Source organism: Antechinus flavipes, chromosome 3 (assembly GCF_016432865.1).
Source record: "Antechinus flavipes isolate AdamAnt ecotype Samford, QLD, Australia chromosome 3, AdamAnt_v2, whole genome shotgun sequence".
NCBI lineage: Eukaryota > Metazoa > Chordata > Mammalia > Dasyuromorphia > Dasyuridae > Antechinus > Antechinus flavipes.
Genome location: NC_067400.1, coordinates 216,569,079 through 216,594,074, shown reverse-complemented (window position 1 = coordinate 216,594,074; position 24,996 = coordinate 216,569,079). Strand labels below are relative to the sequence as shown.

Genomic DNA, 24,996 nt, shown 5'->3' with positions numbered 1-24,996 from the left:
TGACTCTAGGCCCAGCACAATATCTTCTCAGTCACAACCAGTGTAATTTGGGGCAAAACACTTTCACATCTTTGACCCCAGTCAAATGGGAATAATAATAGCACACATCTCACAGGGTTATTATGAGGATCAAATGAGAAGTGTATAAAGTACTTTACAAAACTTTAAGTGTTATAAAAATGTGAGTAATTCAAATGAGCTTTTATTTTTTTTATTTGAAACCAAGTCCTATAAGGATTCTTGGTGATGATCACGTTTCTATCTAGCCTTTCCTACACCATAGCTTTCTATAGTCAGAGGGAAACAATTTTATTATGATTTTGTTTATTTTGTTAAATATTATTGTTTAAATGCTTAATGTTAAATGTTTCACTATTAAACATTTCCCAGTTACATTTTAAACTGCTTCAGGAAACACTGGTCTTTTGTGGATGTTTGCCTACCCACAGTCCCTGATTTTTGGCATTTCTGCTCTGGGGTATCCCAATTCTATAATTGTTTACTTTTATTGGCATACCTTGACATACTCTATAAATGTACAGTACAAGCATATACAAGCTCCTTATAATAGTCTTTACTTCACATTTGTATTGAGTGACTTAATTCACCCTACTGTTATTCCAGAACCATGGGGGCAGGAGACTATGATGTTGCTGGGAACTTCTGTGACTTTTCATTGATGTCTAATTCTTCTTGTGTCAATGCCATTTATCTTTACACCACCTTGTATTTCCAGAAACAAAAGACTTAGGAAAAATAATTAAATCATGCTTTTCTACATGAGAATACTGAAAATAGTCAGGATATTTCTAAATATGTAGATATCAATCTGCTTTCAATCATCTTTACCCCTATTCTGCTTTCTCTGTTCTTAAACTGTGGTATTAAAAGAAAAATGGATTTTTTTCATTTTAAATTTTTTATTAAAGCTTTTTGTTTTCAAAACATATGCATGGATAATTTTCAGCATTCACCCTTTTCAAAACCTTGTGTTCCAAAATTTTTCCTTCTCTTTCTCTGATCTACTCCCCTAGATGGCAACTAATTCAATATATGTTAAACATGTATAGTTCTTCCATGCATTTTTCCACAATTATCGTGCTGCACAAGAAATATCAGATCAAAAAAGAAAAAAATGAGAAAACAAAATGCAAGAAAACAACAACAAAAAAAACCTGAAAATACTGTTTTGGTCCACACAGTTCCCACAGTTTTCTCTCTGAGTGCAAAAGGCTCTCTTTATCATAAGGTCCTTGGAACTAGCCTGAATCATTTTGTTGTTGAGACAAGCTATGCCCATCAGAATTGATCATTGTATAATCTCCTGTTTCTGTTCACTTCACATAGCATCAATTCATGAAAGTTTCTTCAGGCCTCTCTGAAGTCATCCTGCTGATTGTTTCTTATAGAACAATAATATTCCATAACATTCATATACCATAACTTATTCAGCCATCCTCCAACTGATGGGCATCCACTGTTTCCCGTTTCTTGCCACTGCAAAAAAGTTTGCCACAAACATTTTTCCCACATGTGGGTCCCTTTCCCTCCTTGATGATCTCTTAGGATACAAGCTCAGTAGAAACTCTGCTGCACATTTTGATAGCCCTTTGGACATAGTTGTAAATTGCTCTCCAAAATGGTTGGATCAGGAAATAGTTTCACCAATAATGTATTAGTGTCCCAGTTTTCCCACATCGTCTCCAACATTCGTCTTATCTTTTCCTGTCAAATTAGCCAATCTGAGAGGTATGTAGTGGTACCAAAGAGTTGTCTTAATTTGCATTTCTTGGATCAATAGTGATTTAGAGCATTTTTTCATATGACTAGAAATAATTTCAATTTCTTTATCTGAAATTTGCCTATACACATCCTTTGACCATTTATCAGTTGGAGAATGGCTTGAATTCTTACAAATTTGAGTTAATTCTCTATATATTTTAGAAAGGAGGCCTTAATCAGAACTTTTAAATATAAAAATGTTTTCCCAATTTATTGCTTCCCTTCTAATCTTGTCTGCATTGGGTTTGTTTATGCAAAACCTTTTTAACTTAACATAATTAAAATTATCTATTTTGTATTCAATATTGTACTTCAGTTCTTCTTTGGCTACAAATTCCTTCCTTCTCCATAGACCTTAGAGGTAAACTATTCTTTATTCTTATAATTTGCTTATGATATCCCTCTTTATGTCCAAAACATGAACCCATTTTCACCTTATCTTAGTATAAGATATTAGGTGTAGGTCACTAAATTGGAAATACTAATTTCCAATTTTCCCAGCAGCTTTTGTCAAATAGTGAGTTCTTATCCCAAAAGTTGTGGTCTTTGGATTTGTCAAACACTAGGTTACTATAATCATTAACTATTTTGTCCTGTGAACCTAACCTATTCTATTGATCGACTACAGCTAGACCACCTTCATTTGCATTTTTTTATTAATTCCCTTGAAATTCTTGACCTTTTGTTCTTCCAGATGAATTTTGTTATTATTTCTTCTAGCTCTGTAAAATAATTTATTGGGAGTTTGATTGGTATGACACTAAATTAGTAGATTAATTTAGATAGTATTGTAATTTGTATTATATTTGCTCAGCCTACTCATGAGTACTTGATATTTTTCCAAGAGATTAGATCTGACTTTATTTGTGTGGAAAGTGTTTTGTAGTTGTGTTCATATAGTTCCTGACTTTGCCTTGGCAGGTAGATTCCCAGATATTTAATAGTATCATCAGTTATTTTAAATGGAATTTCTCTTTGTATCTCTTGCTGCTAGTCTTAATTGGTAATATATAAAAATGCTGTTGATGTTTGTGGCTTTATTTTGTATCCTGCAACATTGCTAAGGTTGTTAATTGGGGGCAGCTAGGTGGTACAGTAGATAGAGCACCAGCCCTGAAGTCAGGAGGACCTGAGTTCAAATCTGGTCTCAGACATTTAACACTTCTTAGTTGTGTGATCCTGGGGAAGTCACAACCCCACTTGCCTCAGGGGGAAAAAAAAAATTAAAGTTGTGAATTGTTTCTAGTAGTTGTCTAGTTGATTTTCTAGGATTCTCTAAGTAAACCATCATATCTGCAAAGAGTGATCATTTAGTTTCCTGATTACCTACTCTAATTCCTTTAATCTCTTTCCCTTTTCTTATTGCCAAAGCTAACATTTCTAATACAATATTGAATAGTAAGGTGACAGTGGGCAACTTTGTTTCAACCCTGGTCTTATTGGGAATTGTTCTAGTTTGTCCACATTTTATATAATGTTTGCTGATGGCTTTAAATGGAGGCTATTGATCATTTTAAGGAAAACTCCATTTATTACTATAGTCTCTATTGTTTTTAACAGGAATGGATGTTGGATTTTGTCAGATGCTTTTACTGCAATCATTATTGAAATAATCATATGATTTTTGTTAATTTGGTTATTGATATAGTCAATAATGCTAATATTTTTCCTAATATTGAACCAGCCCCGCATTCTGAGTATAAATCCTGGGTCATGGTGTATTATCCTGAGGATAACTTGCCGTAATCTGTTTGCTAATATTTTATTTATGATTTTTGCCTTAATATTCATTAGGGAAATTGGTCTAAAATTTTCTTTTTCTGTTTTGACCCTACCAGGTTTAGGTATCAACACCATGTTTGTGTCATAAAAAGAATTTGGTAGGATTCCTTCTTTCCCTATTTTCCCAAATAGTTTGCATAAAATTGGAATTAATTGTTCTTTAAATGTTTTGTAGAATTCACACGTAAATCCATTTAGCCCTAGGGATTTTTTCTTAAGGAGTTGATTAATAATTTGTTCAACTTCTTTTTCTAAAATGGGACTATTTAAGTAATTTATTTCCTTCTCTGTTATTCTGGGAAATCTATATTTTTTGTAATTATTCATCCATTTCACTTAGATTATCAGATTTACTGGCATACAATTGGGCAGAATAACTCTTAATTATTGCTCTAATTTCCTCTTCATTGGTGGAAAATTCTCCCTTTTCATTTTTGAGACTAACAATTTGATTTTATTCTTTGCTTTTTCTGATCAAATTAATTAAAGATTTATCTATTTTGTTGTTGTTTTTTCCCCATAAAACCAGCTCTTAGTTTTATTTATTACTTCAATTGTTTTCTTACTTTCAGTTTTATTAATCTCCTCTTTATTTTCAGAATTTCAAATTTGGAATTTACTTGGGTTTTTAAAAATTTATTCCTTTTCTAGCTTTTTTTATTGCATGCCCAATTCATTGTTCTTCTCTTTCTCTATTTTATGCAAGTAAGCATCTAGAGATATAAAACATCCCCTAAGAACTTCTTTGACTGCATCCCATAAATTTTAATATGTTGTCTCATTATTGGCATTCTCTTGGATGAATTTTTTTTAATAGTGTCTATGATTTGTTGTTTAACCCACCCACTCTTTAGAATCAGATTATTTAGTTTCCAATTAATTTTTGGTCTATGTGGCCTTTAATTACATTTAATTTTTATTGCATCATGATCTGAAAAAGATGCATTTACTATTTCTGCCTTTCTGCATTTGATTTTGAAGCTTTTTTTGCCCTTATACATGGTCAATTTTTGTGTAGGTTCCATGAACCACTGAGAAAAAAGTATACTCCTTTCTGTCTCCATTCAATTTTTTCCAAAGGTCTATCCTACCTAACTTTTCTAGAATTTTATTTTCCTCCTTAATTTCTTTTTTATGTATTGTATGGTTCAATTTATTTAGTTCTGAAAGAGTAAAGTTGAGATCCCCCACTACTATAGTTTTGTTGTCTATTTCTTCTTACAGTTCTCTTAACTTCTCCTCTAGGAATTTGGATGATATATCACTTGATGCATATATGTTTAGTATTGATATTGCTTCATTATCTATGGTACCCTTTAGCAAAATATAATTTCCTTCCTTTTCTCTTTTAGTTAGATGTTTGCTTTTGCTTGATCTGAGATCAGGATTACTACCCCTGCTTTTTTTTTTTTTTTTTACTTCCACCAAAGCCATCTTATTTACCCCAAGTTATGCTTTCCTTTTTTCCTTTCCCTTTTCTCTCCTCCCCAATAATTTGCTTCTCATCATCACCTCCCTCAAACAGCCCTCCCCTTTTAGAGTCCCTCATGGTTTCTTACACCTTTTCTCTACTACTCCTGTGTTCTCTTCTATTAGCCTCCTCTTTTCCTTTCCCTTTTCCCTTCCTACTTCCTTATATGCTGAGACATGTTTCTCTCCAAAGGTAAATGTGACTGATAATCTCTCTTTGAGCCAAATCTGATAAAAATAAGTTTCACACATCCTCCTTCCTTCTTTCCCTCAATTTTAATAGTCTTTTTTCCACTTCATGAGATGTAATTTACCTCCTTTTGCTTCCATTTTCCTTTTCCACAATCCCCTTTCTACCTCTGGTTTCTTCTTTATATTATTTCAATAAAACCAAATTATACCTGCAGTCTCTAAGTATATCCATAATAGAGATACAGTTCTCAAAAGTTCTTTTCTTTTTACCTTTTTAAATAATAAATAAATAAATAATAGATTTGACAAAATGGAAAAAAAGAAACACAACTCCTTGAAAAACAGAATTTGAGAAATGTAAAAAAAAAAAAAAAAATCCATTGAATAAAACAACTCATTTAAGTTCTTCTCTTGAGTCTTTTATTTGGAGATCAATTAATAGTCTTTTTTCCACTTCATGAGATGTAATTTACCTCCTTTTGCTTCCATTTTCCTTTTCCACAATCCCCTTTCTACCTCTGGTTTCTTCTTTATATTATTTCAATAAAACCAAATTATACCTGCAGTCTCTAAGTATATCCATAATAGAGATACAGTTCTCAAAAGTTCTTTTCTTTTTACCTTTTTAAATAATAAATAAATAAATAATAGATTTGACAAGATGGAAAAAAAAAACAACTCCTTGAAAAACAGAATTTGTGAAATGTAAAAAAAAAAAATCCATTGAATAAAACAACTCATTTAAGTTCTTCTCTTGAGTCTTGTATTTGGAGATCAACTTTTCTGTTCAGTTCTTTTCTTTTCATCAGAAATAAATGAAATTCACCTGTATCATTGAATGTCTATCTTCTTTCCTGAAAGATATGGTCAGTTTTGCTGAATAGTTGATTCTTGGTTGCAATCCAAGTTCCTTTGCCTTTTAGAATATCAAATTCCAGGCACTTAGATCCTTTAAAGTAGAAGCTGCTGGATTCTGAATAATCCTGATTGTGGCTTCTCAATATTTGAATTGTTTCTTTCTGGCTGCTTGCAATATTTTCTCCTTGATCTGAAAATTCTGAAATTTAGTTATGATATTCCTTGGAGTTTTCATTTTGTGTTCTCTTTCAGGAGGTGATCAGTAAATTTTTTCAATGGCTATTTTACCTTCTGCTTGTAGGACATCAGGGCAATTTTCCTTGATGATTTCCTGAAACATGATGTCTAGGCTCTTTTTTCATCATGGTTTTCAGGAAGTCCAATAATTCTTAGAATTTTTCTCCTAGATCTATTTTCCAGATCAGTTGTTTTTCCAATGAGGTATTTTACATTTTCTTCTTCTTTTTTTTTTTTTTTTCATTTTTTTGGTTTTGTTTGATTGATTCTTGATGTCTCATTGAGTCATTCATTTCCACTTGTTCAATTCTAATTTTTAGTGAATTATTTTCTTTAGTTACCTTCTTTAGCTCCTTTTTGTATTTGGATAATTGAACTTTTAAATGAGTTGTTTTATTCAATGGATTTTTTTTTTTTTTTACATTTCACAAATTCTGTTTTTCAAGGAGTTGTGTTTTTTTCCATTTTGTCAAATCTATTTTTTTAAGGAGTTGTATGCTTTTTCCATTTCACCAAATCTATTTTGTAAGGAGTTTTCATTATATAATTTCTGTGTTCCTTTTCCAAATTATCCTGAAATGTTCTCATTGCCTTTCCCCATTTTTCTTCTAATTCTCTTTTAAGATCCTTTTTGAATTCTTCCAAGAGAACCTTGTGAGATGGGAACCAACTTATATCACTCTTTAGGGCTTCATCTGGAGATGACTTACTTTTAGTGTCCTTAGGTATTGAGAACACTTCTCTTTCTCCATAAAAACTGTCTATAGTCAGAGTTCTTTTTGCTTTTTTGTTCATTTTTTAAAAGGTTGAGGTCTGCTCTTAGGGCAAAGGGGAGATTGTCCCAAGCTTCCTCTATAAGTGACAATGGTTCTGCTTGGTTGGTGCTGCTGACTCTCAGTACCAGGTGGGTGTGGCCAGATCCCACGTTATTCCAGGATTCAGAGGCTCACTATTTGCCTTTTGTATTTGTGTTGGCAAAATTACAGCTAGTCTGCTGATCCACTGACTGTAACTAAGACAGAGTAGCCAATGCTGCTGTATTTTGACTAAGAGCCTCCTAGTAGATTCCCCAGTGCATGGATGCTACATCTCCCTGCCTGATTGAAACAGGCATTTTCTAAAGTTCTTAAAAAGTATCTTCGATTGGAAATTTGTTACCCTCCAAATATTTGTGGGTTTCTATTACTCCAAAACCAGTTCAGAAGCATGATTTGGTATTGATCTGAGGGACATCAGGAAGAACTCAGTTAAAGACTTATTTCCTTTGAGCCATCTTTGTTCCATCCTATTTGAAAAATAGATTTTAAATGCATTTTATTAACTTTATAGCTTCCATGGTATTGATCATTTGACATAAGCAGTTACTAATGAAATTGGATAAAAGCAAAAAAATATATATCCTATATTAAATATACTGTAGAATCCATGAGAAAGATGCAGAACAGAAGGAGTAGAGAGGATAGCAGTAACTTTTAGTAGGCTAAATGGGCATAGTAAATACTGAATAAAAGAGTTTCAGGATTAAAAAATGGCCTAAAGACATTTTGGGGAGTATAGAAGAAAGGAATACTTAACTGGGCTAAAGGGAAGAAATAGAGTAGTAAAATGGGACAAGCTGATTAGGTGGGATGAACATCTAAATTGTATTTGAAAGGCAAACTTTTTTCTTTCTTCTTCTTTTAGTTTGTGTGTAGATTGTACTTTGAGCCATGGTACTTCTGAAAATACAAAAGGTGATTTGTTCTCTGAATTGGAATTGCATGGTTGTATGCCCTTGGAAAATACTAATGAAAATAAAATCATAATAAAAAGATCTTCCTGAATTACCCACCTTATCCTGCATGCTTTTAACTAAGAAATTGGCATTAGAAAAAAGAAAAAAAAAAGGACATTTTGTTTTGGAATAGAAATATTGGGATTGTGGAAATTTACTGCAGTTTCTTGCTATTGCAACTAATTGCCTTTTTTAAAGGAATACAGCTTTAATTGGTGATAAAATCAGATAACTCTTTGCATATAATCTGCATATGTGTTTTTTCTAACAGTAAAGCATGACGTCATTTAATGTCATTTACCTCAGCAACCAAACTATTTTAATAGTGCCTATAACTTATTGTGCATTTCAGTTCTGTATATACTTACTGATGCCTGTTTTTGTGGTGAGCATTTTATTAAATGTCAGCATCTGCATCAATAAGCAAAAGTTTCATCATCTTAGCGTTTCCAGTACACTTAAATTATAGGTCCAGTCCTCGTCTCTGTCTCTACATTTTATAAATTTTGACAACTTTGTTAACAAATTGAAATATTTGTTGTATTTTTTTGTGGTGAGACCTGCTTCATCACAGGAGGAAAACGATGTTCTCTGTCAGATGATTTTAGATATTTTTCTAAACTGAAGACACCAATTATATTATTGGTGTTCTTGCTTTAATCGTTTTGGAAAAAATCATATCCCATTTGTCCTTCCTCATTTTATCCTCATAGTATTAGGTAAGACTTCAAAGCAAAACAATTTGGTTACCCTATGGCCCTTAAGAACAAACCTGCCTTTGACCCACACTTAACACCGTACACCAAGATAAGGTCAAAATGGGTTCATGATGTAGGCATAAAGAATGAGATTATAAATAAATTGGAAAAGCATAGGATAGTTTACCTCTCAGACCTGTGGAAGAGGGAGGAATTTATGACCAAAGAAGAACTAGAGATCACTATTGACCACGAAATAGAAAATTTTGATTATATCAAATTGAAAAGTTTTTGTACAAACAAAACAAATGCAGACAAGATTAAAAGGGAAACAATAAACTGGGAAAACATTTTTACAATCAAAGGTTCTGATAAAGGCCTCATTTCCAAAATATATAGAGAACTTAATTTATAAGAAATCAATACATTTTCCAATTGATAGATGGTCAAAGGATATGAACAGACAATTCTCAGACGAAGAAATTGAAACTATTTATAGACATATGAAAATATGCTCCAAATCATTATTAATCAGAGAAATGCAAATTAAGACAATTCTGAGATACCGCTACACACCTGTCAGATTGGCTAGAATGACAGGGAAAGACAATGCGGAATGTTGGAGGGGATGTGGAAAAACAGGGACACTGATACATTGTTGGTGGAATTGTGAACACATCCAGCCATTGCAAACTTTCATTTATTTATTTATTTATTTGCCTTTTTTTTTTTTTTTTTTTTTTTTTTTTTTTTTTTTTTTTGTTACAAACTTTTAGAAGTAGGCTCACCAAACACCCACAAATTGGAATTGTACCAGATAGGTTATGCTCCGCATGACTTAGCTATTATAGAAAATTATTGCAGATATAAAGGAAGAGTAACAGCTTATCCCCAAATCAACTACATTCTATCCTTTCCAAATTATTATATGTTGCACCCTATCTACATTGCCTAATTTTACTTTGCAAAGATGTATGCAATTGTGTGGAAGTGTTAGTATTAAAAGAAAAATGGATTTTAAAAGCACTTATTAGGCACTTCCCTACAAGCAAAATGCTATGTTAAGTTCTGGTGATACAAATTGAAATATAAGACTACTCCTGCTCTCAAGAAGTTTCCATTCTAATGGGTGAGGCAATGCAGAGGAAAGGTTTCATTTACAAATCAAGTAGAAAGATTTGTAAGGTAAAACAGCAGAGAAAACTGTAATGCTTCTTTAGTGTTATTTCCACTAATAAAATCCTATCAGTTTCTGATGACTACTTATTAACAATGCCAGGGATTTTGGTGGCCAGAATTGCACTTTTCTGGGTTATTGATAGCTGTGACCACAACACTTTCAGGAGCAGTGGCCAGGACAGTACTTTGCTTTTCTCACCTTCTACATCAAGGGTCTTATGTTTGGTGTCTAGTGAGCAAGAGAAGAAGGAAAGGGGAAAGAGAATTATCAATGTTTTTTTTTTTAATTTTTTATTTAATAATTACTTTATATTGACACTCGTTTCTGTTCCGATTTTTTTTTTCCCCTCCCTCCCTCCACCCCCTCCCCTAGATGGCAAGCAGTCCTTTATATGTTGGATATGTTGCAGTATATCCTAGATACAATATATGTTTGCAGAACCGAACAGTTCTCTTGTTGCTTAGGGAGAATTGGATTCAGAAGGTATAAATAACCCGGAAGAAAAACAAAAATGCAGATAGTTCACATTCGTTTCCCAGTGTTCTTTCTTTGGGTGTAGCTGCTTTTGTCCGTCATTTATCAATTGAAACTCAGGTCTCTTTGTCAAAGAAATCCACTTCCATCAAAATATGTCCTCATACAATATCGTTGTCGAAGTGTATAATGATCTCCTGGTTCTGCTCATTTCACTTAGCATCAGTTCATGTAAGTCTCGCCAGTCCTCTCTGTATTCATCCTGTTGGTCATTTCTTACAGAACAATAATATTCCATAACATTCATATACCACAATTTACCCAGCCATTCTCCAATTGATGGGCATCCATTCATTTTCCAGTTTCTAGCCACTATAAACAGGGCTGCTACAAACATTTTGGCACATACAGGTCCCTTTCCCTTCTTTAGTATTTCTTTGGGATATAAGCCCAATAGAAACACTGCTGGATCAAAGGGTATGCACAATTTGATAATTTTTTGGGCATAATTCCAGATTGCTCTCCAGAATGGTTGGATTCGTTCACAACTCCACCAACAATGCATTAGTGTCCCAGTTTTCCCGCATCCCCTCCAACATTCATCATTATTTTTTCCTGTCATCTTAGCCAATCTGACAGGTGTGTAGTGGTATCTCAGAGTTGTCTTAATTTGCATTTCTCTGATCAATAATGATTTGGAACACTCTTTCATATGAGTGGTAATAGTTTCAATCTCATTCTCTGAAAATTGTCTGTTCATATCCTTTGACCATTTATCAATTGGAGATATCAATGTTTTTTTAAAAGTTTTCAAAATGAGGGAAGTTTACATGACAAACGCTCCAATGAAAAGTGAGGGACTAGATGATCCCCTATAGTATTTCTGGAGAAGGGAATCCACATTTAATGAATGATTCAAGATAAAATGAAAGACATTTTTTTTTAATTTAATTATTTAATGGGAAATGGGAGGATTTATTTTTCATGCTTTCTCCATTGTTGATTTAAGCCTGGGGATAACCCTAGCTTAGCTATCCATAGCAGTAATTCTGTATCAGTGATATAGCATATATCTTAGAAATATTATGAAGCTAGGAGACCAATTCTTCGAGCAAATTTTTGGGGAATATCCTACAGAACCATTCTGTGGTTCTTGTCAGTGAAGATCAACCACTGCCTTAAAGAGACTTTTAAAATCGTAGGTCTGATGACTGCAAATCTTGTTCAATACTCTAGGAAACCCTAGAGCAATCAAACAACTCTCTTGATTGCCTCTAGTTCCACATGTTAGTCTCCTAATGTGATCAGCATGGTGCCAGTTGCTCTACATAAAAATGCATTTTCTTTTTTCCAGGGAAATTAGCTGACAAATTAATAAGCATGCCTGTTTCTTTTGTGTGAAATGAACTGTTTAAACCTGAGGGTATTTTCTTTCTTTAGGGCAGATCTTAAAAGCTCTAGATAAGAAGAAATTGACAAATAAGACACTTGTGTACTTTACCTCTGACCAAGGAGCTCACATTGAGGAAGTGACTGACAAGGGAGACATCCATGGAGGAAGTAATGGAATTTATAAAGGTGAGAACTCTGTTTTTTAATGATCCTTCAAAATATGCACTTCCACTTAATATATTTGTATATTTCCCTTGTAGTAAACTTTAAGGTGACTTGGTTCCTCTTGGCTATAATTCTCTGCTCATTCCAAATGCATTTCTTTCCATCAAAAGTATCAAGCAAATCACATTGTTATAATGACAGTTTTAGGGACTAACAGTGGCAAAGAGTATAAAGAATCCTGCCCTAAGGAGTCAGGAGGCCAGAATTCTAGCTCTAATCCTCTAAAATACTACTTGATTACTACTCCCAGATTAATTTCCTTATATATAAAAAGAGAGCTACCCAGATGAAATAAACTGTATTAATCACAAGCAATAAAACACCTAATTGTAGACATGAACTAGAATACAATATAATTGGAAAATGTTTAACAAAAATTAAAATTTAATACAACATATATGATGTTAAATTTAGTTTTCTAAGTCACTATATGACCTTCATTTCTATTGTAGTTTGATGATCTGAGTGAAATGACTTCTAAGACCTCTCCTTTCTAGTATAGTCCATGATTATACTGGAAGTTTTTTTTTTTTTTTTTTTGAGCACTTAATAGTAGCATTAATCATATTACAAAATTACTCTGAAGATACCAATTTTCTTCCATAATATAGGGAATAGAGGCTTTTTTTTCACATATTTTGATTAAAAAAAAAACAAAAAGCCTCAAACAACCCTGGTACAGAATTTTAACTTTAAGACAACATTTTTGTCAAATAATTTCTACAAAATTTAATATCCTCTTCCATATTCATGTGTTTCCAGAGACCTATAGTCCATGAAACCTCTAAATACAGAAGCAGATCATATTATTTATAAAATTATCAATTTTTTTTTAAATCTCTTTCTCAAGACAACTCTAGGGGACAGTTAGACATTTGCCAGGTGATTTTTGGAGTTTTGTTTTGTTTTACAAAGAAGGTACAGGAGTTCAAAGTAATGATATTCTCCTATATCTGATAGATATGGAAAGCTCATTTCTAGTCTATATTATGTAATATAGCTAATATTGAACACATTATTATTATTATTATTTTGTTGAGGATTTTTACTTTTTTCATCATAGCTGTTCTTGAACGTAATGAGGCAGGGCAGGGTGATAAACCCCCTCCATTAAAAGAGGCAAATAATTATGTAAAGTAAGCTATATGGTGAATTCATTAGATCATGTAGACAATATTTTATCTTGTAATTCTCTACTTTTTCAGACATATATTTCATCAACTGTTCTATAGGATTAAGATTGGTTATTATTATCAATCTGAATTCAGGTGACTCGTCACAGTTACATTTGCATACATTGTGTTCACTGTGGTTGTTATTTTTTTCCACTGATCTCTGCAAAGACTCAAACCTGGATGTAGAGGGCCACAGATAGTGGGGAACTCAGGGTAAGGTATAAGACCTTTTAGCCCAGAGGAAAACTGCTGACACTATTTGGTTTGGCTCCCCATTTCCCTTGGGGTTCACCTTGTCCTGAGAAGTCCGGGAGAGTGTGATCACCTCCTTTTTGGTGTTTTCACCTCTCTTCCTGAGAAGTTAGGGAGGGCGTGATTACCTCCTCTCCAGTCCTCCCAGCCCTTAAATACCTTAATACAATTACATCACTACAGCACACTGAGCATGTGCCAACTGTAGAACCATTACATGACCATATCACATTAAGTTTATGGGAACTAGAGAACCATTATCTCATCAATCACACTGAGTAAACATTCTGCTGTAAGTATCCTTGTTTCAAGTAGAACACAGGTGGTCATACCCTCCTTGACTTCTCAGGAAAAGGTGTGAACACAAAGGGAAATGGGGAGCTAAACCAGATATTGTCAGTGGGTTTCCTTTGGGCTAAAGGGTCTTATATTTTACCCAGAGATCCCCCACTATCTGTGGTCCTCCACACCTGGATAACTTGTTTTTCCTATGAGGACTTGTAAATAACCATTATATTGTTTGAATGTATAGGTGGAACATTGCATGAATACTCTTCATTTTGGGGACCAAATAATTCATTTAAAATAAAAAAAAAAGACATTTAGTAAATACTTGGTATGTGTAGTCAATGTCTGTATATTTTTAGATTAGTGGTGTTAAAGACTAATGGAAATGGAGCCACTAATTTATACATCCTTGTGGCCACATATTTACTTACCTTTAAAATGTAATTTTTTATGTTATGCAAAATGTTTTGTTGCATTTAAAAATCATTAATTATTTCCCAATTATGTGAGGCATCTAAGTGGTGCTAGGTAGAGTTCTGGGCTTGGAATAAGGAAAACCCAAGTTCAAATCCAGTCTTAGATACTTACTAGATAGGTGACCCCCAGGCAAGTCATTTAACTTCTATTTGCCTTAGTTTCCTCATCTGTAAGATGGTGGAAATAATAATACATACTTTCCAGGATTGTTGTGAGAATTGAATGAAATAATAATTTAAAGTGCTTGACATAGTACCTGGCATATGAAATACTATAGAAATAGTAAATATTATTATGGTTTGGAATTCATTAAGGATGTTCCAGGAATATAGGGTGTTTAACATCTCTACTTAAGAGTATGGCTGAAAATAATAAATATTTCAGATCTAGTTTTATAAAGTTCTTTTTTCCCCATGCTTCTTGTGAATATAACTTTGATGCTCTAAATTATATCTTACAAAGAATCTCAGGGTACTTTTTGTACTTTATAAAACATACCAATGGGTACTATAATCATATTTAGTTAGATATATTTTAAATGTCTTTGGATATTCATATTCCAGTACTCTGTGTATTATTAATAAGAGGTACTATATTAATGCCATCAGCAATACTTTATAACATCAAAATTGTCTTTTTGGCAGGTTTTGTTGAAATCAACATGGCCATCAAAAAAAAATGAGAAAAATTCTCACAATTCTGTTCTGGCCATGAGAAATGACTAAGAGTACCTAAGTATTGATGCTTTTAAATTTCCATGCTCTGGATTTTATTTTTCCAAAGCCATTGTTTATGAAAATTCAGAGAGAAATCAGGCCACTTTACCCCCTCATTAGAAAACAACAATAATTTCTTCTGTTTTAAATCAAAAGCCCTTAAAAGATCCTCATAAATTGAACTCACTCTTTCATCTTATTCCACAGCCAAATGAGTTTTATTAATTCAGTCCAAGAGCCATTTTGATAGAGTGGTGGGGTTTAAAATCCTCAACTACAAGGGAAAAAACACATAATTTTCATTCATATTGTAGAAGTCTCATGTTCCAGTGCTGACTTTCACTTTTTAGATTAGGCTATGAAGGGAAAAATTTGGTGGAAGACAGAGGAGAAATAGAGAGGGCAGATAAGTTAAGTCATTAACTTGGTAAACTGATCTAGGAATGATGCTAGAATTAAGGCCTTGCCTTTATTTTATAAACATCCTGTCCTTGTAGCACCATTATCTTGTTTTAATATAGGAAGGTGGAACTTTATTCTTTTTTTCCAAGCCTTTTATCCAGAACAAGATTTCAGAATGAAAATAGATGCTATCTGGACAGTGATAATTGCATAATAATCAGTGTGACATTGTAGATAGAATTCTAGACTTTGAATCTGGAAGACCTTGATTCATATTACCCTTCTGATACTTATTAATTGAATGTCTTTAAAACTCAGGCAAACTTTGAAGATATATTTACCAAATTACAGACTGATATCAACCAGATCTTTTAATATTAGGCAGAAAACTGAATTTATTTAAATGTTCTATGCCAAGGAGGATGTCAATAGTACATTTAAATTCCCTTTACAATCCTGAAGAATGAAAAGAAATGAAAATGAATGAATGAATATGAAAATACATACACAAAATGAATGAAAAATAAAATTCATCTTTATTTGTATTCTTTGCCCTAAAATAGCATCAGGACTGGGAATAGGTATATAGCAGGGTCTCATAAAGCATCTTGTTCATTTGTCATTTTGGGTCTCACACTGCCACAAATGCCAAGGCAGGTATATCTTCCAGATGTCATCTTCAATTCAGTTCAGCAAACATTTATAAAACACCAACTATCTGCCATGACCTATGCTAAGTGTTGTAAAATGGAGGTGGAGTAAAATTCTTCCCCTCAGTGAGCTTATATTCTGGTTGAGGCATATAACATGTGTACAGCAAAGTAAATATAAAGCATTTGCAAATTAATATTAAGTAACTTTAATAGGAAGAAATAAAAATACAACTCCAATAACAATGGATTATATAAATAACCATAGTATAAAAAGTGCCTTTTAAGCTGTTTCTTGAAAGAAATTAAAAACGAAAATTGAAAGATTTGAGCTTAGGGGGCATATATTTGCAAGAGCACAAAGGCTGGAGAGAAAACTGTGTATAGGAAACAATTAACAGGCTTATTTGACTGGAATAGCAAATGTTCAAAAGGTAATAATATGATACCTAGGGAAGAAATTTGGAAAAGGGGGGTAGATATTACTTCTCTTAAGTGAGAAAGAAGTTCTAGAAGAATACATAAATGTGGAGAAGCAAAAACACACAATTCACACACACACACACAGAAACACAGACATACACATATACACACACCCCTACACTCTCCCTTCCCATGTTTTTTGGTGTAGAAATACCTTAAATTCTTTTTTTTTTAATAATAGCTTTTTGTTTTCAAAATATATGTAAAGATAGTTTTCAACATTCACCCTTACAAAACCTTGTGTTTCAAATTTTTTCCCTCCCTTCCCTTTTCCCCCTTCCTTAGATAGGAAGTAATCTAATATGTGTTAAACATGTGCAATTCTCTATACATGTTTCCACAATAATCATACCACACAAGAAAAATCAGATCAAAAAGGAAAAAAAATGAGAATGAAAATAAAAAGCAAGCAAATAACAACAAAAAAGGTGAAAATACTATGTTATGATATACACTCCATCCCCACAGTCCTCTCCTTGAGTACACATAGCTCTCTTTATCTCAAGTCTAGTGGAATTATGGACAGAATCACCTCATTATTGAAAAGAGCTACATCTATCAGAATTGATCATCTCACAATCTTGTTACTGTGTACAATGTCCTCCTGGTTCTATTCACTTCACTTAGCATCACATGTAAGTCTCTCCAGGGCTCTCTGAAATCATCCTGCTCATCATTTTTTTTTAATTATAGCTTTTTATTGACAGAACATATGCATGGGTAATTTTCAACATTGACCCTTGCAAACACTTCTGTTCCAACTTTTCCCTTCCTTCCCTCCACCCTCTCCCCTATATGGTAGGCAGTCTCATACATGTTAAATATGTTAAAGTATATCTTAAATTCAATATATTGTACATATTTATACAGTTCTCTTGTTGCACAAGAAAAATCGGATTTAGAAAGGTAAAAATAATCTGGAAAGAAAAACAAAAATGCAAGCAGTCCACACTTGTTTCCCAGTGTTTTTTCACTGGGTGTGGCTTGTTCTATTTATCATTGATCAATTGGAACTAAATTGGTTCCTCTCATTGCCAAAGAGAGCCACTTCCATCAGAATTGATCCTCATAGTATTGTTGTGCTGCCAAAAAACAAGAAAGGAGCACCAATAAAGCATATATATATATATATATATATATATATATATAATATATAATTATGTGTGTGTGTAAACACATAAAATAATAGAAGATAGTACAGAGGGAAGCAAAAGCAAGGATAGTTTTTAAAAATTAAATTTTTGATTAAAAAAATAGGTTGAATGTGCCATTTCCTTTAAAACAGGATGCAGTAGAAATTTGTTTTTATTTATAATCTTCTTTTTCTGCTCTTTTCATATATGGAATTGTTTGGGTTTTTTGGTGTGTGTGAAGATAAGACTAGAAAAAAATAGAAATTAAAAAATTTTAATCAAGGGCCCACAGAATCCTGCCCTTCATTCCAATCCTCCCAGGGAACTTACAACTAAGTAGGCAGAGATTGAATATGCCAAATAACTATAAGGAAAATACTAATGTGTAATCAGTTCATGAAAGAATTTTTGCGTATTCTAGGACATTTAAGGGAAGAAGCATCATTACTAGCATGTGGCAATCAGGAAAAATTTCATTCACTAAGGAAATATACAGTTTTGTTGGAATTTAAAGAGCATGGGGTGATGAGGACCTTCCAGGAAGTATGGAATATTTTCAATGTTACGGATAGGTACAGGAGTAGAAAAATTCACTTTCATACAGAGCAAATGTATTATATAGTTTGATTAGGGCATATTTAACATGTGCCTTAGGGAATGTTTAATTGGTACCATATTATTGAGGTTCCTGAGTAGCTAATAACTGAATTTGACTTCATTAAGTAGGCAATAAGGAGCCATTGAAGGACTTTGAGCAGAAGAGTGAGAGACAGAATCTTTGCAAAAAGATGATTAATTTTGTGCCAGTTGTAAAAGCTGATTTAGGGAAGAGATAGAGACAGCAAGATTGGATTAATAATTGTCTAGGTAAATGATAATGAGAGTGTATACCACAGTGATGACTATGAAAATGGAGAGTTGGAGAGATGTCTTTTTCAAGGCATGGAATAAATGGGAATAGTTAACTGGAGAACTTCTACAATAGCTGAAAATAATATCTTTAATTATAAATAAAAAGTACTATACATTTGTAGGGAAGTCTTCGTAATACTTGCTTTGCCCCCAAGTAAAGGATACTTCTTTTTTTCTGTCTTGAAAACAAAACAAAACAAAAATTGGGCACAATCACAGATAACAAGAGAAACAAGTTGACTATGAATGATCCAGATCTCTTATGAGCCTCTCCTTGTGGTCATTAACCTGGCAAGTATTTCCCCATTGCAGTAATATTGTTCTCAAAAGGATAGGTATTTTTATTGGGAAAAAAAAAAAAAAGCAGTAAAGCTTTCTGGTAGTTTACTGGAAGGTAGCTAGATTTAAGGCTATCATCAGACATTGGCAGGTTTCTTACTCTATTTTATAGGAGGTTGTAGAAGCTGCCAACTCCTTGGACATTTCTCTTACATTACTATCAGGCATTCTGTGGCCTTTTTTTTTTTTTTCTTTTTTTTTCTTGCAAAGGATCTCTTTTAGTTACAGAGGGAAGAGATAATCCCTACATTCTCTTCTCATGTTTAGACCTAAACTAATATGATCAAAAGTATGGCTTGTCAGTTAAAACGTTTTCCTCCCAATCTTCTTGAAAGCATTAAGAAGGATTTTTACTTAAGAAAGAGCTTATTAGCAAAGAACTAAGAAGCATTTATCCAAACTCTAAATTATTTAATGTAATAGCCAAAATAGCCAATAAATATTCAATGAATAAACAAATTAATGAATATTCACCTTTAAGCCTGCTCAATTTTGTATTCACTGCTTCCATTGCCCAGATACAGATACTTAAAAAAAAAAAAATAACTTTTATAGGTATATTTAATTCCAAGGAAAACTATGAGGCTAATTTGGAACAACAAAAAAAAAAGACTACAAGTTATATCATTTAACAAATACGTGCATAAGCACACTCTTGAATGTGTGATTGTACAGCTTTTCTAATAATGTGGGTATTAATGTGCAAATCTGCTACAATTTAGGAAAAAACACTGATGTATTTAGTAAGAAATCCTTCTTATAGCTTTACGTAAAAAGAATGCCATTATTTTTATCAATCCTTTTTTCTTCTGAATACAAACTGTGAACTATGAAAAAGATTTACACAGCTAAAATTTCCCATATGTTGAAGACTGAATATGTTCAGCTGTATTGGATAGTGAAATAGCAAGTTCCAAGATAATTATCACCAGTTTTTTCAGACTGTTCTCATAATGACAAAGCTTTCAGTCCCTGCATCATCCTAATAACTTTCCTTGGAAAGTGAGTTATACCTAATCAATGTTCTTCTTAAAATGTGGTGCCCAGAACTGGACTGACTTTAGAAATGGAAAAGATTATCCAGAAACCAAGGTCTAATGAGATGAAATAGTTTACTTAATTTCACACAGATGGTACTGGAATTGTGTTTTGAACATAGATTCTCTGACTCAAATTAATGCAAATTTTTCCTATAATTTGAAAAGCACATACTCAAACCTGGAATCAGAAAGACTCATTTTCATGAGTTCAAATCTGGTTTTAAACACTTCTTTGCTGTGTGAACTTGAGCAAGTCAGTTTCCTCATCTGTAAAATAAGTGGGGAAAGGAAGTGGCAAACCACTGCAATATCAATGCCAATAAAACCCCAAATGGAGTCACAAAGAATCAGACACTAATGAAGTGATTCAACAGCAACAGAAATGTTTAAACCCAAATCTTATAATTATATCCATGCCTTTTAATTCCATCACATTGTTCTTTGTGTTCTAGTTGACAATTTTTTTTATAGCTAAGTAGCTGACCTTTAATATATTCAGAATAACGTGTAAATTAAATGCAGTATTTTAATCAAATGCATATTTTAATCAATATGTGGAAGTTCCATTAAAGTCCTGCCCTTCTGTAGTACTAGAGCATAGCTCTCCAAATCTTACTTAAGATAGGAATTCAATAGTGGACTCTGTCTATCATCTGAACACCAGACTATTGTTCAGTTGTTTTTCAGTAGTGACTGACTCTTCATTACTCCATTTGGGATTTTCTTGGTCAAAGACAATATAAGTGATTTGCCATTTTCTTCTCCAGCTCATTTTACAGATGAGGAAAGTGAGGCAAACAGGATTAAGTGACTTGCCTAGGATTACACAGCTAGTAGATGTGTGAGACCAGATTTGAATTCAGGAAGACAGTCTTCCTGATTCCAGACTTGGCACTCTATCTACTGCATTATCTAGTTTCCCTGGAACACCAGAGTAGTTAAATTTTTTTTAAAAAGTTTCATCACTGTAGACAGTAAATCACTAGAAGAGTAATCTTTTTTGTCTCAGTAATTCATGAAAACACTAACTGAAATGAAAAAGAATTATAATCTCTTTCAGAAGAGAATATTCAGACTGGTAAAATGAAATATCTTTTGAAATACTGAAATAAATAAGAAAAGGGAATTGTAGAGGTGAGAGAGGTACACATTTTCAATGTAACATTGTTCTGGACTATCTTCAAATTTTATATGGTTAATCTTTCCTTAAACATATGGGACCAATAAAATGTGTCAAACATACTGATGATAATATTTCTTACATCACTGAGAGATCACTCTATAAATGTAACAGCTTTGATTTGAAATTGCTAAGGCAAAAATTTTAAAAAGTCAGTCTAGTAAAAAGCTAACCAAATTGGAACTCATGTACTAAAAATCCTCCCAGGGCTCTGCTTCCGACAACCTGTGTGAAGCTTGGCAAGAGATCTAAATTTTCCATTTCTCAGATTTTACATCTGTGAAACAGGAGGAATACACTTGTCACCTAATTACCTAAAGGTGCTATTGAGAATATTGTGATCAAGGAAGAACATTCTTAGCTTCTCAAAGAAGTCTGTATAAATACAATGTACTATAAACTTTTGAAGTTTTTTTTTCCTTTTCTTCTTCACTTTTTGGCCTGGAAACTTATAAATCAGTGCATATATTTTTATGATCTTATGAATGAAAGTAATCTAATACAAAACTAAAGGTTTTATCAAACCAATCAAGAAATTTAAGAAATCTTTCAAACTATCTTCAAATTTTGTCTTCAGAAATTAATTTTCATATATTAAAGAAATTTAATGTTAACAACTTCCCTACCACAAACTATTGAATATTTTTCTTAGTAGCAATTTATTTATGTTATGATATATACTTTAAAGCAACAAAACTTTATTTTATACAATATTATAATCTCTATTTTCATATTATACTTTCTCTTTTTCTAACTACACTTGCTTTTCCTGCCCCATTATTTTAATAGTTGTTGTTGTTCGATTATTCAGCTATGTTCAACTCTTCATGATCCCATAGAAAATGCTGTCCACGTGTTTTTCTTGGCAAAGATGCTGAAGTAGTTTGCCATTTCCTTCTCTAGTAGATTAAGGCAGAAGTGAATTGACTTAATTGATCTACCCATGTTCACATAGCTAGTATGTTTCTTAGGCCATATTTGAATCCACTTCTCACTGATGGTCAGCCAGCTCTCTATGCACTGTGCTACCTAGCTGCGTCCTTTATTTTAACATATGGATATTCTATTTCTGGTTGTCCAGATAATTTAAAAGATTGCCAGAATTGTATTCTATGCTATCCTTTGGGGACATATTAAAGCACATTGAATGGAAGAGATTTGTTGTTTTTATTAGTGAATATTATTATTATTTTTTTAATTCTTCTCCTTCATCTAGGAGATGCTTTACGTTACTCTGGGAGAGCTTTCCTTATTCTTCTCATCTAGCATCCAATTTGTGTGTTTCTACCTCTGTGTAGAGTCTTCCCTATTAATTTGGTCTACATCAATTGCTCTGACTCCTGAGTTTTTTTCTGTATCACAAATACATGCACATAATTATATAGATTCTCAAATTGTACTCTAATATTTTCTGAATTTGTTTTAAATTTCAAAAGTAAGAAAAGATTGTAGAAGAATAGAAAGCTCATGCTGAAGTCATGAAATACAGATTCATCTGCTTCACACACACATGAATACATGAATCCATCCATAAATTAACTAATTTCATAGTGTCTCTGGATAGTGATCTCCATTGATTGAGGGAGTTTCAGTACCTGAAGTTTCTTATACTCAACTTATCACATGATATCACAGAAGCAGAAAAACAAAAATTACCCAAATAGCCTTTTGTAGTAAATCATAATAACAAACAAAAAACAACTTAAGGCAAAAATATTATCCTTAAATGCTTTGTGTGCAAAGAACATGCTTTTTATTTTCCTTCATGTGTGTCACCCACATAGCACTCATTATATTCTTATGAATCTGTTTGATATCACAAGAACATTTTTGGTAATTTTTTTCAACCATTAAACATTCTTCTTTTATTCCTACTCTTACACAAAATATGCTATGAACTTGGTCAGGATGTTTTGCAAGAATGTTTGACATAAGTCTCTCCTACTCTCTAACTGTCACTTATTTAGGTGGAAAGGCTAATAACTGGGAAGGAGGTATCCGGATTCCAGGACTTCTTCGCTGGCCAGGAGTGCTACAGCCTGGAACAGTAATTGACGAGCCCACTAGTAATATGGATTTCTTTCCAACCATTGTCAAACTTGCAGGAGCAAAATTGCCTGATGACAGGTACTGTTATTTGTATTATATTCAATTAGACTCTAACTGAGATTTTACAGTCTTGATTGTTCAAGTTCTACAGTGACTTAGGCAAGATTTATCATTTGTGGCTGTTTAAATATTGAGTAGACAACTCAGTAATATATCTTAAAGACCCTCCCTTTATCATCATATCCTAGTAGCTTCTAAGTACAACAGGGCTTTAAAGGTATTCTAATTTGCTTTACTTGCTTGACTGTGTATGTGTGTGTGTGTTTTTATGAGGAGGGGTAAACAAAAGCTTCTAAATGGAAAAATAAAATAAAATAAAAATTGGGAAGAAAACTTAACATCACTTAGAAATTATTCTTATTGTTAGCATAGTGTAATTAAATAGTAGTCTAGTTTTACAGTGGACAAAAAAATTCACTTTAACCATGAATTTTTTGCATAAAATCTATTCCTTCAACTTGGACAAATATAACATTTTTTGTGATTCTATTCTAGGAAATATATAACATTTAAAGCAAAAATAAAAATTAAAGGGGAGAGGGAGAGAGAAAGGAAAGAGAAACAGATAGACAGAGACAGAGAATAATAGCAATTAGTAATCCCTAACATGACTCTCTGACTTCAGTACTTAGATCCTTCCACTCTGTCTCCTTCAGTGATCCACTGAAGCTGCTTATTTTTAGACCTCTTTTACCCCTCCAAAATTATTTTTTGTTCCATTCTCTAAGAACTCCCAGCAGTAGCAACAAGGGAGGCATCTGGCACAACAGTTAAAACCCCTATTTACCAGCATGTCTTTATTTAGCAAATCCTAAACTAAATGTCTGTCTCTTAAATTTAAACACGATTTTATATGATACTGTCAACAGTTTCTTCTTAAGTGTTATTACTATTCTGGGGAGTTTTATTTGAAGTACACTGATTAATTGTTTTCATTAGTTTGGTTGCAGGCCAGGCTAATGTCATGTAGGCTACTACAAATCTTGTTTAAATTCATCCTCTAGCCTTGAAAAGAGAAAAGGGGGGAAAGGCCATTAAAACAGCAACTGGACAGGTGATGAATTCAAAGATATGCTTTCTCACCTCTCAAAATTGATCTTTTTCATGCTCTGATTCTCAATTCTTTTTTTTTCTCTAAAATAGAAAATGCTTCCATAACAGTTATTTGCTCTGTCAGTTACTTATTTTCACCTCCCATGTAATCACACTAGGAAGAAAAAACAAAGTCTTTTAAGTACCTGTCTCTTTCTTGACAATCTATTATTTAATACCTGCTTCAAAGAGGAATTGAACTGGAATCCTCTCAATCCTCTCATATTTCACTAATTACACTTTCTCTTTATATGACATAGGAATGTAATTATCTTTACTATTCTTGATCTTAATTTCTGGAAATATCCTTTACAATTAGATTCTTATCTACATTTAAAACAAAACAAACAACAACAACAACAACAAAAAAAAAAATCAGTCCATTCCAGTAATGTCAGACCTCCAAAGTATTATATGTCAATTAATGGATTGGTTTTAGGGGAGACATTTATGGAAAGCCATATCTAGGTCTACTTCTGAGTTCTAGACCCATTCTTCACTTCCTGAAAAGACTGTTTCACCCAGATATCCCATGAATACTTCAAATGTAACATGTCAAAAATATTTTATCATCTGACTCCCCCACCTCACCCTAAACCTGTCCTTCATTCTGGCATGTGTTTTTGGCAAAACCATCCATCTGCAGTGCTTGAAACCTTTAACTTTTTTCCTCTCATGTCTGAT

The 24,996-nt window shown here is 32.9% G+C and overlaps 1 protein-coding gene across 2 annotated transcripts in view; it reads left to right on the top strand.

Annotated features, from left to right (window-relative positions):
• STS (steroid sulfatase) overlaps positions 1-24,996 on the top strand; it is a 183,622-nt gene that overhangs the window by 117,658 nt on the left and 40,968 nt on the right. For both annotated transcript variants that reach the window (XM_051984565.1, XM_051984566.1), the window contains 2 exons: positions 11,888-12,025; positions 23,079-23,238. In XM_051984565.1, the coding sequence (XP_051840525.1) occupies positions 11,888-12,025; positions 23,079-23,238 (298 nt within the window). The remainder of the gene's footprint in view (positions 1-11,887; positions 12,026-23,078; positions 23,239-24,996) is intronic.